Source organism: Mya arenaria, chromosome 11 (assembly GCF_026914265.1).
Source record: "Mya arenaria isolate MELC-2E11 chromosome 11, ASM2691426v1".
NCBI classification, from domain to species: domain Eukaryota; kingdom Metazoa; phylum Mollusca; class Bivalvia; order Myida; family Myidae; genus Mya; species Mya arenaria.
This window is the reverse complement of record NC_069132.1, coordinates 18,937,063-18,951,922: the sequence shown is the minus strand read 5'-3', so window position 1 is coordinate 18,951,922 and position 14,860 is coordinate 18,937,063. Positions and strand designations below refer to the sequence as shown.

Genomic DNA, 14,860 nt, shown 5'->3' with positions numbered 1-14,860 from the left:
ATCAGTTTTCTTAGGTATGTCAAATCTTCAGTATACCAGTATACCTCTTTAAAGAAAGCTGTACACGTAAAGTGTTTATTCTCGAACTCGGGGAGTCGTGCACTCATCTACGTTCCATAATGCCATATCCTCGAACAACAAGGTTTTATATTACATGTATTAAGAAAACTTTCAATACCAGACATTTCTAATAGGGCGAATTGTTAATATGTTACAGAGAAAATAGTATATATTCCTACTGAACAAAATTAATTTACCATAAACTATATACGTTCTTCTTCAGAGAGTTCTAGAAAATTGCATGCTTTCGATTTCCCGTTACTTGAATAAATAAATTCAATAGGACAGACTTCTAGGAGAAGTCAGAGCTAATGAAAAGCGCCTTAAGACATTCAGTGTGAAATATGATAATTTTTAATAATGGTCACAATAATTTCCATTCTAATCTAAATACGCGTTGACTGTTTTCCCAGGCTTATATAAGAGTTTGTGTATACCACGTGATAAATTCGTTAAAAAATGCTACGTAGGAAGCCTTTTTTTTCTTGAAATAACGACTTAAATCAAATACAACTTTCTTTTACTACACCATTTTAAACAAAACAAATGGCATCCTACGCGGCTTAAAGAGCCCCGCCCTCGTTTTATTACCGAAGTTTGATAAGGTGATTCGTTTTATCAAACACTTCAACAAATCTGATTCCAAAATAATGTTTTGACAGTGCTCCGTCAGACGGCCGTATTGTGAAAAGGTTATTCGAAGTGTTTAAAGAAACTAAACTCTCAATCAAACACTGGTAAAAGACCAAAGGTGGGGCTCCGTTAGCGGCGTAGACTGCGCTATGTTTCATTTAAAATGGTGAAGAAATAGTGAAGTTATCTTTGTTAAAAGTGTTCATTCGGAGCAAAAAAATGCCTTCCGACGTAGCATTTATGACGCAATTTATCACGTGGTACACACACACTGTATACTAACTACCAAGCTTATTTAATACACTGTGATGTAGCACATGGCTTTTAAACATGTGTAAATTCCATATTTCAATTTCATGATTCGGAACACACATTTACTTAACATATGCTAGAATCGTAAAGACAATATCTTTACATAATATTCAACGTGGTTTGTGACGTAATGTTTTTGTTTTCTCACTTGAGAGGAAAATGTTTTGGGGTTCTCTATCAGTATTTTAATGAGTTTCAATTTCAACAAAATTAAGCGTGGCGAATTCTATCTCGAAACGTGAACTGAAATAGATCTATGCGTTGTAAAGTGTTTGCTCATATTGTATAAACGTTGCTGCTGTTTCTTTCTTGTGTTCATTTACCCTACAGGTAGCATAACTCGGTACTTTTGTTCACATGGAAACTCTGAAAAAAATTGCAAATTGTTCAACAACAACAGACGTAAAATATGTGCACGCAAAGTATATATAACACAACTATCTGTCTATCCCTTAACCCACCACTAATGGAAACTGACATTGAATACGCCACAAGCGGCTCGTACATTCAAGAGAAATATTGCCCGAGGGTCATTTGAATAATACACCCAGATTGTGCGTCTATTTTGTTTAAAGCAAAATGCATGGTTCGACCGACATAATAAGATGCCAATACTGTACCCGAAGTGTACAGAAACCATTTGTCATACTATACAAAACATAAACTACTTACAAGTGCATTGTATAACGTTTACAAACATTTCCTTTAGATGTCAAATTAACAATACGTGAAAACCGGCTTCACCAACATCTATTTTCTATTATTATCAATTTCATATATTTTTTATATATCGCAACGTTTCAAACAAACCTCGCATATTTTGTCGAGAGAGGAGACGAAGTAGTCGTCACAGACGAGGGCGAGGGCGATAAACATGTACACCACGAGGACTAGATGGAATATGATAGCGCCATGGGCCCTCTGGTCCGTCGTGAACGCGTCCGGGGGAAACTCGTGGAACGCTGAAACAAGAGGGAGTAAGTCACACGGGGGTTAGAGAAACATACTGAGCATTGATTACTGGTATGGAATCGGGCAGTGATAATAATACACTGTTTTCTGAAAGGGATGGGTATCCCTGCAACTGTCGTTTTGCAAGATCCCACCTACATACTTGCCACCATTCCCCTAATCATTATTGAATATAAGTCTTTATCAATAACACAAAAGTCTATCCCCATCTCCCCATGGTCAAATGACATGGTTGTCTGATAATGCCAAAAATAAATAGGCAATGCAATACGTGAGGTACCATTGACCAGACTTAAGGCATTAGTCTCGGTTCTGTGTACGTACAACCCCAACCCTGACTCAAATGGGGGTATTTTTGTTTCATTCTCTTCATGCCGATGCCATTACAAATTGCATATGATTTTAAATGATTGCGAAAGGTCAATACACTTCCAAATTATGAACACAACCTTATTTCCACGCATGATAGCACACATATATACCACAACTTAGTACGCTATGATTGCCCATGTTCATTTTTCATTATATTATTACATTTGCTTGGCGGTTAATGACTAGTTGAAATTCTTTACAATAACAGATATAGTAGCGAACTATTAAGATTCTTTTTTAGAAATAATATAATGTAACCATTTTACAGTTGGTATTTAAGCATTTAATAAATCATGTTTGCAAAGTGATGAACTCCTTTCTGGGTAAATGCTTTAAAGTTTATACAAGAAGAAAGAAAGATTCTTTAACAAACCAATACTTTCCGTATTCAATAATATGGCGAATTAGAAGACTATTTTTTAAATTGCGTTCATAAGATTGCGACGTGAATGTAAACTCGAAAGCAAACCGGATAATATTAAATAAATCTTGGTGAAGAACCGTGGTAAATAGATAATTATAGATAATTGCGCAGAAAATGAAAATGTGTTGACTAAAATGCCTTGTCTTATTTTAACTACTACAAATAGTTAGAACGTCCTCAGCCAATACCGGGTTTCATTCAATTAACTTTACACCAGCAATAAACTTGCGAGATGTAAGCGAGAGTCATACACATATATCCTTGTAAATTAGTTACTGTTTTTATTGTATTAAAAAATCATCAATTTACTTTACTTATTCTTGTGGATATGTAGGCACTTATCGGTTACATTTTGGGGCTACTCAGAATAGTTTTTGGTTTCGCATTTAATGCCTGTGGACATAATTGTAAAACAAGTAAAATCACGCTTGTCACGTCATAGCCTTTCAACGTTTTCAGAGTTTTCGTATATGTTATAATGAGTACGATTGAATTGTGGAATATATTTAGATCTGATTTTTGTATGTAGGCTGTTTTCAAGAAAACAATGAAATTTGTCTCCTAAGACATACAATGTGGGGAAATTCTTTGTTCCAAATCTATAATTCCATCTACCAGCTTCTATACTTAGCCGATAGGACGATAATTTCAATCAGCTTAAAGCAATTCTGAATTTCTGTACATTAACGCACTTAAGGTTGGGGTTGAATTCAAAATTAGCAAAGTTTCTGAAAATAAATGCTCTTGAAGAGACTGCCAATCTACTGTTTACATTTTAAACATAAGCGTCTCGTAACCTTTGCTTCATAAATGACATAATACTTTAATAATCACCAACTCTTTGCGCAGGTCACTCGTGATAAACCCCATTTTACTCAACATAGTCTTTTACATGTACAACCAAGTTGGTTTAATTTGTAAATTATACAACATCGCCTAGCATTACATTGAAGAGGATGCTTGCACAATTATCATTCGGCATACTTAAAACGTTAAAGCAGTATTTAATAAAATTAATAATGCAATGCGACATAAGATCTAGTCTGCCGGTCTCTGCATATACAAAGTCGTTTTGTGTTATTGTTTTAATCGAGAGTACATATTTTATGAATGGAGTTTGTATCCTTCAATTGGTAACCTTTTGGAAAATCCCCAAAATTTAGGGTATCTATGCTTAATAGCTTACACCAATATTTGATTCAATTAACGAAGTAAGTAACACACAGAGGAAGACGTCCACATTCCCCCAGTTATACATGTACTAGAAGTTCTTTAAACATACATGTGTCTCTTGCCAAAACTATTTTGAACTGTATCTATGGTATCAATTTATTTATAGCCCCGAATCTGCGACACATAACACAAAATTGGCTTACCCATTCTATCAAAAAAATAAAATAATTATTTTGTTTGGAATGCCTAAAAAATGTTCCTTATAGCTATATATTGAAACAAAAATGCCCTTTGTGCTTGGGCATTTATCATGCGCTGCTCTCCACGGTAATTGGGGAGTATGAAGTAACCCCATGTATTTATAGAAATATACAGTGTTCATTTAATGCCACTTAAAAAACATTTTTTATAGTTTCTTAACGGTCCGCTATTTCTGAATACGATTATTTCGGTTTCGTCTAAATCAACTTCCATGCCAGTATTTGCACACAATTGCGCATTAACATTTAAATGTTGTTGCAATTTGTTCACTGTTTCAGCTAACACCATCGGCGAACATCAGACATAAAATGTAATTAATTTCGTTTGTAATAAATATTCCGGAACCACATCTCTGCCCTATCATCGTCTATAGATCCTCAATAAACTTTGCAAAAATGGCCACGCTTGACGTATCTCCTGGTGTCTCAATCCTATATTACATTCAAAGAATTCGGTTATCGTTACTCTTTTTTTACAAGATTGTGCATCAGAGACACCAGCCTGAGAGAAATGTAAATGAGTAATGAAATTATAAATAAAACACTACCATATCGATTGACCAGTTTCGCGAAACCGACAAGATGCTCCAATCAACAACCCTTGATTTTGTGAAACTTAAATCTGACTATACTAACATACTATGTACTGTCATATTTAAATGTTGCTTGTTACGAAAATGTGCTTTTTGTTAAAATAAACGTTTCTATTTATTTATTCATTTATTGTTATTTCTTTTGCAATTTACATTTAGTGTACATTTAGTTTACAACAGCCTTCGAACATATGAACGATTTCCACAAGGAAACAAATAGTCGGTGTCTTAGTAAACAGTAGGTTTGAGGTTCGTAGGTTTGACGACTTCAAACTTTAAATACACTGAAAGATATTTCATTTTCATAACAGACTGGAAAATTGAAATTCGGGTCGTTCGAAACATCGGTTCTCTCGAGGTTTTGGCTCGGTCCCCTGTGTCATCGAGCGATCGCAGTTTTACATATGTATATAATCCTTGACACATTTCATTAATTTGATCACTAGTCATGTTGGCCTATTTGAAAAACGTAGTGTTAGTTATTTTATCAAATAATCTATTTGCTGCATAAGAAAACATACATCAATGAAGAAATAATTTCGTACTATAAATGACCAAGTCTCAGAAATTCCAAGCTAGAGAAGTAATCTTCAAACGACAGGATACTTATTTCAAGGCAAAATTTGCTCACATAAAATACGAGCAACTCGTGACACAGCCTTGTGTTAATTATTTTTTAATTATTTTTTATTTTCTTCAAGAATAAGTCCAAAAACTGATGAAAACGACCTAGCAGCGACTAATTGTTTCGCATGGTGTCAAAATTAAGCAATAAAACACGGGGTTGTCTTGTAACATTGTGTCTTAGAGCGAGTAATTCACTCAAACTCTTCTTGGTAATAATGGGTATTTAAGAATAACAACAAAAAAACTCCCGTGCAGATTACTCCTTTCTCCACCACGATAAAGAACACAAAGATACCGCATGAAGCGCCGTGGTAAGGTATTTATAAATTTCATTTCTCAACTAATTTCAGCTATATTTAAAGAGTTATCCTAATTGTAGCATCTACATTAGTTTGTGCAGACGGGTGTTTTATATCTTATGTAATAAAACTAATAATGAGTGCATTGTCACTTTAATTTGTCATTCAATTAAAAGGATAAGATGCACACTTAAACTTATGATTGAATCATCTACCACTTCTGGATCAGCCGGAGCGCTCGAGTGACGGGAAATAGCTTTCTATCTCGTACGTTTTTAGTTTGATTAAATTAGAATGATAAAGAATCAACGAGTTTTTTTCTTGTAATGCGACATGATTAGATTCCCAAGGTACTGACCAGGACATCAAACAGTCTAGGACAGCCTGTGAATACAATTAATTACATTCATTGGGAGATTTGTTTTATTTCTAGATAAGGTCTCCATGGAATAAGGAAGTGTACATATCAATCTCTATGTGGGATTAGCGGCAACATTTCTTGGTGCCTGGGAAGGTCGTGGAAAATGAATGTATTTATGGACACGCTATCCAGCTCAAGTTGGTAATTATACAGAAACTTAGATCACCTGTCACTGGAATCTTGGTTAAAAACATGGTGTAATGTTTGGTTTCAAAATATGTTTACCACTCAACTCGTATTTCAAAACGAACACATCCGAGCTGAAGTGTAACGTTTGGGTTCGACGTAACGCGATATCACAATCACCACACCATGTATGGAGGTACTCCTTGAATGTGACTCGTAACAAAGATTTCAGACACTGGACTATAAAAGGGTATGCTTTTTAAATCAAATCGTACTTAATTTGAACATCGATAGAACAATTAATCCGACACATTGCCATTCCAAACAAATATTACCTTATAATAATGTGCATTTATGCAAGATAGGCTGTGATGCAGTTCACGTTTTTACTTGCATGAGACCTGACTTTTCCTTTAGTAAATCAAATGCTAGTCTTACACGATCGTTCTTAACGCCCCACAGTTGTTCCGGGAGAGCAACCCACACATCAGTTGCATACCAATGGCCATGCAAACGCAATAAATCGATAAAACAGTTTATATCCGTAGCATGTTGTCTTAAGACTTAATAATTTCTCCGAACGGCGTTCCTCCAGAATAACTGTACCAGTTGCAGAACTCATGGAACGACCAACAGTTATTTCGTTATAGCAGCCCACACATCAGTTGAATACCCAAAGTCAAGTAAACCCGGCAAATCATTAAAATAGTTTATATTTGTAGCATGTTGTCTTAATAGTTTGTATTTATCTCCGAACACGGCGTTCCTCCAGAATTTTTGTACCAGTGGCAGAACTCATGGAACGACCAACAGTTATTTCGTTATAGCAGCCCACACATCAGTTGGATACCCAAAGTCAAGTAAACCCGGCAAATCATTAAAATAGTTTATATTTGTAGCATGTTGTCTTAAGAGTTTATATTTATCTCCGAACACGGCGTTCCTCCAGAATTTTTGTACCAGTGGCAGAACTCATGGAACGACACACAGTTGTTTCGGTATAGGTTGGATACACTAAACTCCAGGTACAAGTCCAGTAGTAGAAAATTAAAAAATAAAGCCTTTTTGCGGCACAATGTAAGTGTCCAAACGACAATGAATTAGGGACACAAACGCACACACACATTTTTAACCAATTGTATTTATTATTACTGTATGTGCGCAAAGAATGTGTGAACTCATTCCTCTTCAAGTTCTGTCCCAAAATAAAATGTCAGACTTGCATCGCTTTAAAGACTTATTATCTCTTTAGAATGGTGGAATTACCACCCTGTACAGATCTGCGATACAGTGGTTCACTGGGGTTTAAAACCAGTTTTTGAGTACACAACCTCACACGCGCCAAAACACTTACCATGACAGTGATAAGCCCAAACGACCACAAAGATGCAAACAACAACAACAAAAACACACACAGGCAAAATAACCAAGCATGGATGAAGCATATGGAAGCGCGAAATGCTCTTTGAAAACAGTAAAAAGAGTTTGAGTCGTCTAAGAATAGCATCAATAAACACGCCATCGCCGATTTCCCACCGAAACTAGTCAAATTGCAGCAATTTCATATCTAATTAACAATTTCAAGATATCTTCGGTAACACGTTCCCGTAAAAATAATGTTTTGCCACTTAAGCTTGTCATTCTAGTAAGCTGTTAACCCTTTTGGTTGTAGACGTACTTGTCTAAGACTTAAACTCTTGAATAAATCTCGGCTGACTGTAATCAATCCGTTCGTGTAACATGTACTTTGTCGCATTAGTTTGAAAACATAGATTTTTAAAACAAGTATTTACCACATAGTGTGGAGACGAGGATCAGCAGTTTTAGCTTCGATTTGCAGCGTTTGTTTTCATTATTCAAGATGAACATAGCGACATACAACTACTGTTTTGTCTTACACCATTTAGTCATTTTTTTAAACAAAAGCTAAATTAATGGACTGCCCTTAAGTGATTGCTAAAAACCAATCAGTATTACATTGTTTTACTGTAAAATAATTATTCTTTGGGCCAAAGATTTTTATACACATATTCTTTGAGGGAATGCGATTATTAAACGAGATAAAACATATTCGATTTTAACTTTTGATGTTGTATGGTAAATTGAATTGAGTATTTACGTGACATTGCGACCAAGACATCACAGACCATCTGGCAGTCCGTGAATTCAATCAATTACATTCATTGGGATAAGTTCTCCATGGACCGTTTGTTGAATATATTTTGTTGTGCCAGCACGACACTTATGTTCTTGAATGTCGTTTGTCGTGTTTGAATGAAGTATGAAGTTTTCATGCCAGAAACGCATTTACTTTTTGATTGTCGTTTCCAGAGCCAATGTTAAATGTCGATTGTGTTTGTTGAACAAACTTCAAACAAGCAGATTCATTACTTAATCTGCACACCATTAGAATAAATGTTAGACCATCCATAAATCACTTTTACAATAATTGTGTGAAACTAGTATTTGGTAAAACGGTTATATCATAAAATTAGTCATACAGGCTCCGTCATAGAATGACCAAGTAAAACTACTTAAAACTACAATTCACGAAAGATAGTTCGATGTGTCGTCTCAAGTAGGGATATGAAGATCAGCCTAACGTTCACAACTTTCCTTGAAATGTCTCCAAGACTGGTAACGAAATTGTTTGAAAGCCAATCCGTTTCAGTGTAATGATTTTTTTATAATGGTTCAGTTTTATAGAAATTGCTTTTAAAGACAACAGTTATTTTTACGATCAATTTTAGGTCATCCGAGGCAGTATTTGAGACCAGTGTTGTGAATCAGTGACCTCTACCTGTTATTGTAATTGTTATATTAAAACATGAATTTCGACAAGCGACACTCGACATTAGAAAAATGAAATGTCATGTTGGCTTCACAAACGACATTTGACATTTAAAAGATAAATGCCTTGCTCTCTCAACAGATGTTTTGAATGTCGAGCTGGTACACCATTACTGTATTGAACAAGACGTGAATATAAATTGGATGTGACATTGTTCTCACGAGATTCTGCAATTCCATTCATGCATCACCATGGTAACAGATGCAGGTAACTACTTGGTTGTCACTCAAGGCAAAAACTCAGACACATTCGACGGATGAAAAGTGAAATCAATGTTAAATAAATAGCATGTACAGTAGCCTTGAGACCTTTCCTAATTTATTATGAATCAGTCTGAAGGATACCGTTTGGATGCAACACTGCTCCCACATCATACCAGAAAAGAGGTAAATTGGACGATTTAAAACAATTGCTCAAATATAATGTTGCCGTAAAAATAATTTCTACGAAAAAGCAAAGCGACAATAGTTATCTTTCCCATAACCCATGTACCTTGATTTTCGTAGACATTTCAAGTAAATGGCCTAGTTTAAGTAGTTGTATTTTGGGCATTTCATAGGAAATCTGCATGACTTGTTGCTGTTCCTGTTTTCCAAATACTCGTATCTCACAATAAGTTACGCATGGTGCGTCCCACACATATTCTGGTATTGCTTCCATATCGTCCCCGGAATACCAATGGTAATGTAAAAGCAATGGTAAGTTCACCACTATAAAAACAGAGCAATTACATATATGTACTCTCCTATCGCGCTTCCTTCCTTTCAATTGGATTCATATTTCAATAAAAGCAACCTCTTTTGAATACCTCTGAACGAACTATAACGGCGTTTTATCGCTGTAAAATGTTATTGACGTCGATGTTATTTTTGTCGGGTGAAATAAAGCCAGACTATTTTAGCATCTATATCAACTGGAGTATTTCTCGATATCTGACATATATCAGTGAAATTGAGTACTTTGTCACTTCACTAATCGCCTTATAATTTCAGTTGGACGAACATGTCTAAGACCTATGATTAAATCACCAATGACTGCAATCAACCACCACAGAGAGTGGGCTTAATACCCACTTCAGCAAGGTAGCTTGGGCGCTCCGAATGGCTTCAATAGTCCACTTCAGCGAGTGAGCCTGGGCGCTCGAATTGCCCCGAATGGCTTCAATAATCCACTTCAGCGAGGGAGCTTGGGCGCTCGAGTTGCCCCGAATGGCTTCAATAATCCACTTCAGCGAGGGAGCATGGGCGCTCGAGTTGCCCCGAATGGCTTCAATAATCCACTTCAGCGAGGGAGCTTGGGCGCTCGAGTTGCCCCGAATGGCTTCAATAATCCACTTCAGCGAGAGAGCTTGGGCGCTCGAGTTGCCAAGAATGGCTTCAATAATCCACTTCAGCTAGAGAGCTTGGGCGCTCGAGTTGCCCCGAATGGCTTCAATAATCCACTTCAGCTAGGGAGCTTGGGCGCTCGAGTTGCCCCGAATGGCTTCAATAATCCACTTCAGCGCGGGAGTTTGGGCGCTCGAGCTACCTCGAATGTCTGTAATAATCAACTAAAGCGAGTGAGCTTTGGCGCTCGAGCTACCCCGAATGTCTGTAATAATCAACTAAAGCGAGTGAGCTTTGGCGCTCGAGCTACCCCGAATGACTACAATCACCCACTTCAGAGGGTGAGCTTGGGCCATCGAGTTGCCCGGAATGGCTTCAATAATCCACTTCAGCGCGGGAGCTTGGGCGCTCGAGATACCTCGAATGTCTGTAATAATCAACTACAGCGAGTGAGCTTTGGCGCTCGAGCTACCCCGAATGACTACAATCACCCACTTCAGAGGGTGAGCTTGGGCCATCGAGTTGCCCAGAATTGCTTCAATAATCCACTTCAGCGCGGGAGCTTGGGCGCTAGAGATACCTCGAATGTCTGTTATTATCAACTTCAGCGATTGAGCTAAGGCGCTCGAGATACCATGAAATAACCCACTTCCGAGAAGGAGCATGGACACTCAAGTTACCTAAATGGCTGCAATCACCCACTTCAGAGAGTGAATTTGGGTGTTCATGTTATCCTGAATGTCTGCAATCACCACAATCAACCACTACAGAAGTAAACTTTGGCGTTTGAGATTCACTACATGGCTTCAATCAACCACTTCAGCGAGTGAGCGCTGGCGTTCGAGATACCCCGCATGGCTGCAATCACCCACTTCAGCGAGTGAGCGCTGGCGTTTGAGATACCCCGCATGGCTGCAATCACCCACCTCAGCGAGTGAGCGTTGGCGTTTGAGATACCCCGTATGGCTGCAATCACCCACTTCAGCGAGTGAGCGCTGGCGTTTGAGATACCCCGCATTGCTGCAATCACCCACTTCAGCGAGTGAGCGTTGGCGTTTGAGATACCCCGCATGGCTGCAATCACCCACCTCAGCGAGTGAGCGCTGGCGTTTGAGATACCCCGCATTGCTGCAATCACCCACTTCAGCGAGTGAGCGTTGGCGTTTGAGATACCCCGCATGGCTGCAATCACCCACTTCAGCGAGTGAGCGCTGGCGTTTGAGATACCCCGCATTGCTGCAATCACCCACTTCAGCGAGTGAGCGTTGGCGTTTGAGATACCCCGCATGGCTGCAATCACCCACCTCAGCGAGTGAGCGCTGGCGTTTGAGATACCCCGCATGGCTGCAATCATCCACTTCAGCGAGTGAGCGTTGGCGTTTGAGATACCCCGCATTGCTGCAATCACCCACCTCAGCGAGTTAGCGTTGGCGTTTGAGATACCCCGCATTGCTGCAATCAACCACTTCAGCGAGTGAGCGTTGGCATTCGAGATACCCCGCATTGCTGCAATCACCCACCTCAGCGAGTGAGCGCTGGCGTTTGAGATACCCCGCATGGCTGCAATCACCCACTTCAGCGAGTGAGCGCTGGCGTTTGAGATACCCCACATTGCTGCAATCACCCACTTCAGCGAGTGAGCGTTGGCGTTTGAGATACTCCGCATGGCTGCAATCACCCACTTCAGCGAGTGAGCGCTGGCGTTTGAGATACCCCACATTGTGCAAGCACCCACTTCAGCGAGTGAGCGCTGGCGTTTGAGATACCCCACATTACTGCAATCACCCACCTCAGCGAGTTAGCGTTGGCGTTTGAGATACCACGCATGGTTGCAATCAGCCACTTCAGTGAGTGAGCTTGGTCCCTCGAGTTACCCCGCATGGCTGCAATCAGCCACTTCAGCGATTGAGCTTGGTCCCTCGAGTTACCTTGTATGGCTGCAATCACCCACTTCAGCGATTGAGCTTTGACACTCGAGATTCACTGCATGGCTGCAATAACCCACTTCAGCGATTGAGCTTTGACACTCGAGATTCACTGCATGGCTGCAATAACCCACTTCAGCGATTGAGCTTTGACACTCTAGATTCACTGCATGGCTGCAATCACCCACTTCAGCGATTGAGCTTTGACACTCTAGATTCACTGCATGGCTGCAATCACCCACTTCAGCGATTGAGCTTTGACACTCGAGATTCACTGCATGGCTGCAATAACCCACTTCAGCGATTGAGCTTTGACACTCGAGATTCACTGCATGGCTGCAATAACCCACTTCAGCGATTGAGCTTTGACACTCTAGATTCACTGTATGGCTGCAATCACCCACTTCAGCGATTGAGCTTTTGCGCTCGAGATTCACTGCATGGCTGCAATCACCCACTTCAGCGATTGAGCTTTTGCGCTCGAGATTCACTGCATGGCTGCAATAACCCACTTCAGCGATTGAGCTTGGACGCTCTAGTGTACCCGAATTACGGCAGCAAAAACCCACTTCTGCGAGTGATCTTGGGCCCTCAAGTAACCCGGAATAGCTGCAATCACCCACTTCAGAAAGTGAGCATGGGGTATATTGTTTTCTCCTACCTCAGTTAAGTAGATCCAAAAATTCGTTTCCACAAAACACTCGGGTTCAAATGAACCTATTTTACACTCGCGGTCATGGAACATACGTATAACCTCGAATGACTTTCTCTACCATCTATATTTGTTTATATGAATAAGAATGATAAATAATAAACAAAGTTTACTTGTACTGCGGCATGATTAGATTGCTTTAGTACTGACCAGGGCACCGAATAGGTTTGAACAGCCTATTACATTCATTGGGATATTTGTTTGTCTCTAGTATTCCTGCTGACGGAAAGCCGCATAAAAAGCGCATTTATGACGAATATAAATAAGAATTGAAAACAACCAGAATAAATCCCCCCCCCCCCGTTTAACATTACATAGAATATTTGAATAATGCTCGCAGTTGGGACAACTCTTTTGTAAGCATTTTCGTGATATTTGGGCCAAGTGTTCGCTGTAAGGTTAAACGAGTTATACGAGTACTCGACCGGGCTCTAGCTCACATGGCACTTAAGACGCTACAAACACACAACAGACAAGATAGCAATACACGGACGAATACTTGAAAGCGCGAAACTCCGTTTGATCAGCATTTGCTGGTGACAGTCGGGGACTCTCCTTTGGCCCGTTACTCCCATGCACGAAAAGGGCAAACAGATCTTCTCATTCAGCCAGATTAAAGTCTTTGTAAATTCCCTATCGAATTTAAATTATACGTTGTGGATTAAAGAAAGCCAATTTTCTGCAGTCTTGAAGAATGAACCTGTAATAACAAATTTCTATTGATTAAAAGACTTCTCCATATCTTTGATAAAACATTAGTATTTTGTTAATTCAGCCGGTTGTTCCAGTAATCGGCTTGCCCTTCTAGTTGTAGACGTACTTGTCTATGTCTTGTCTCAAGTCCAAATCCATGGCTGAACTTACTGTAATCAACCACTCCATAAAGTAAGATTGAGAACTTGCGCGTGATTTAATGCGACTTCTGGTTTCAATTAAATTAATATAAGTAAAACAGTATTTATAAATAAATCATCTTTCGCCTGGTTGTTTTTTCGCCTCGACATTCGTATTCGATGAACTTTTTTAAATATAATAATTTTCACTTAATCTCAAACTTTCGCTCGTCTGTTGAGGCTTGATCCGCCGCGGTATAATGGTCTTCCGTCGTCGGCGGAGGTTTCGTCTTCCATCGTCGGCGGAGGTTTCGTCTTCCATCGTCGGCAGAGGTTTCGTCTTCCATCGTCTGCGGAGTTTTCGTCGTCATTGAAGTTGTGCTTATGTTTCTGCATTCAATAAACCATTTTTTATTCCGTTCTGACCAGTGAAAAGGACATCAAACAAATACAATCAATTACATTTATTGGAAGATTTTTTTTTCTTTCTTTCTAAATTAGTTTTTCATGGAATAAGGAATCGCACATATCAATACAATCGTGGGATTATCGGCGGCATTTCACTTCAGGGAAAGTCAATGGATTTATGGACATTGATACATACAAAACTAATGACTTTGTTATGGCTATAATTACAAAATCAGGTAGTACGTTTCACATTGATTCCGCTATCCACCACGTGTTGGCTGGATACCAATGACCATACACAACCAATATTCTTTGTTACGGCTATAATTACCAAATTTAGTAATGAAACACAAGTCTATATTTGTACCGTAGTCTTAAAATGTGCTAGTTCTCCATAAACGGCGTACCTCCGGAAGTAATCTTGTCAGTGGCAGAGCAGTAGTGTGGTGTCTATGGGTTGTAACAATACACACTTAGTAGTAAATGCTATAAGTTATCTTTATTATTCCAGAGCAAACGAGCAAACCACCTAAT

The 14,860-nt window shown here is 39.1% G+C and overlaps 2 protein-coding genes across 4 annotated transcripts in view; one reads left to right on the top strand and one right to left on the bottom strand.

Moving 5' to 3' along the window:
- The window catches only part of LOC128208948 (sodium/potassium/calcium exchanger 4-like), a 49,083-nt gene that overhangs the window by 24,672 nt on the left and 9,551 nt on the right, over positions 1-14,860 (bottom strand). For both annotated transcript variants that reach the window (XM_052912684.1, XM_052912683.1), the window contains one exon: positions 1,816-1,967. In XM_052912684.1, the coding sequence (XP_052768644.1) occupies positions 1,816-1,967 (152 nt within the window). The remainder of the gene's footprint in view (positions 1-1,815; positions 1,968-14,860) is intronic.
- Positions 5,967-14,860, top strand: part of LOC128207591 (putative defense protein 2) — a 35,512-nt gene continuing 26,618 nt past the window's right edge. The window contains exon 1 of one of the 2 annotated variants that reach the window (XM_052910627.1): positions 5,967-6,522. In XM_052910627.1, coding sequence (XP_052766587.1) covers positions 6,347-6,522 — 176 coding nt within the window. In that variant the 5' untranslated portion in view covers positions 5,967-6,346. The remainder of the gene's footprint in view (positions 6,523-14,860) is intronic. The other variant, XM_052910628.1, reaches the window with a different exon arrangement.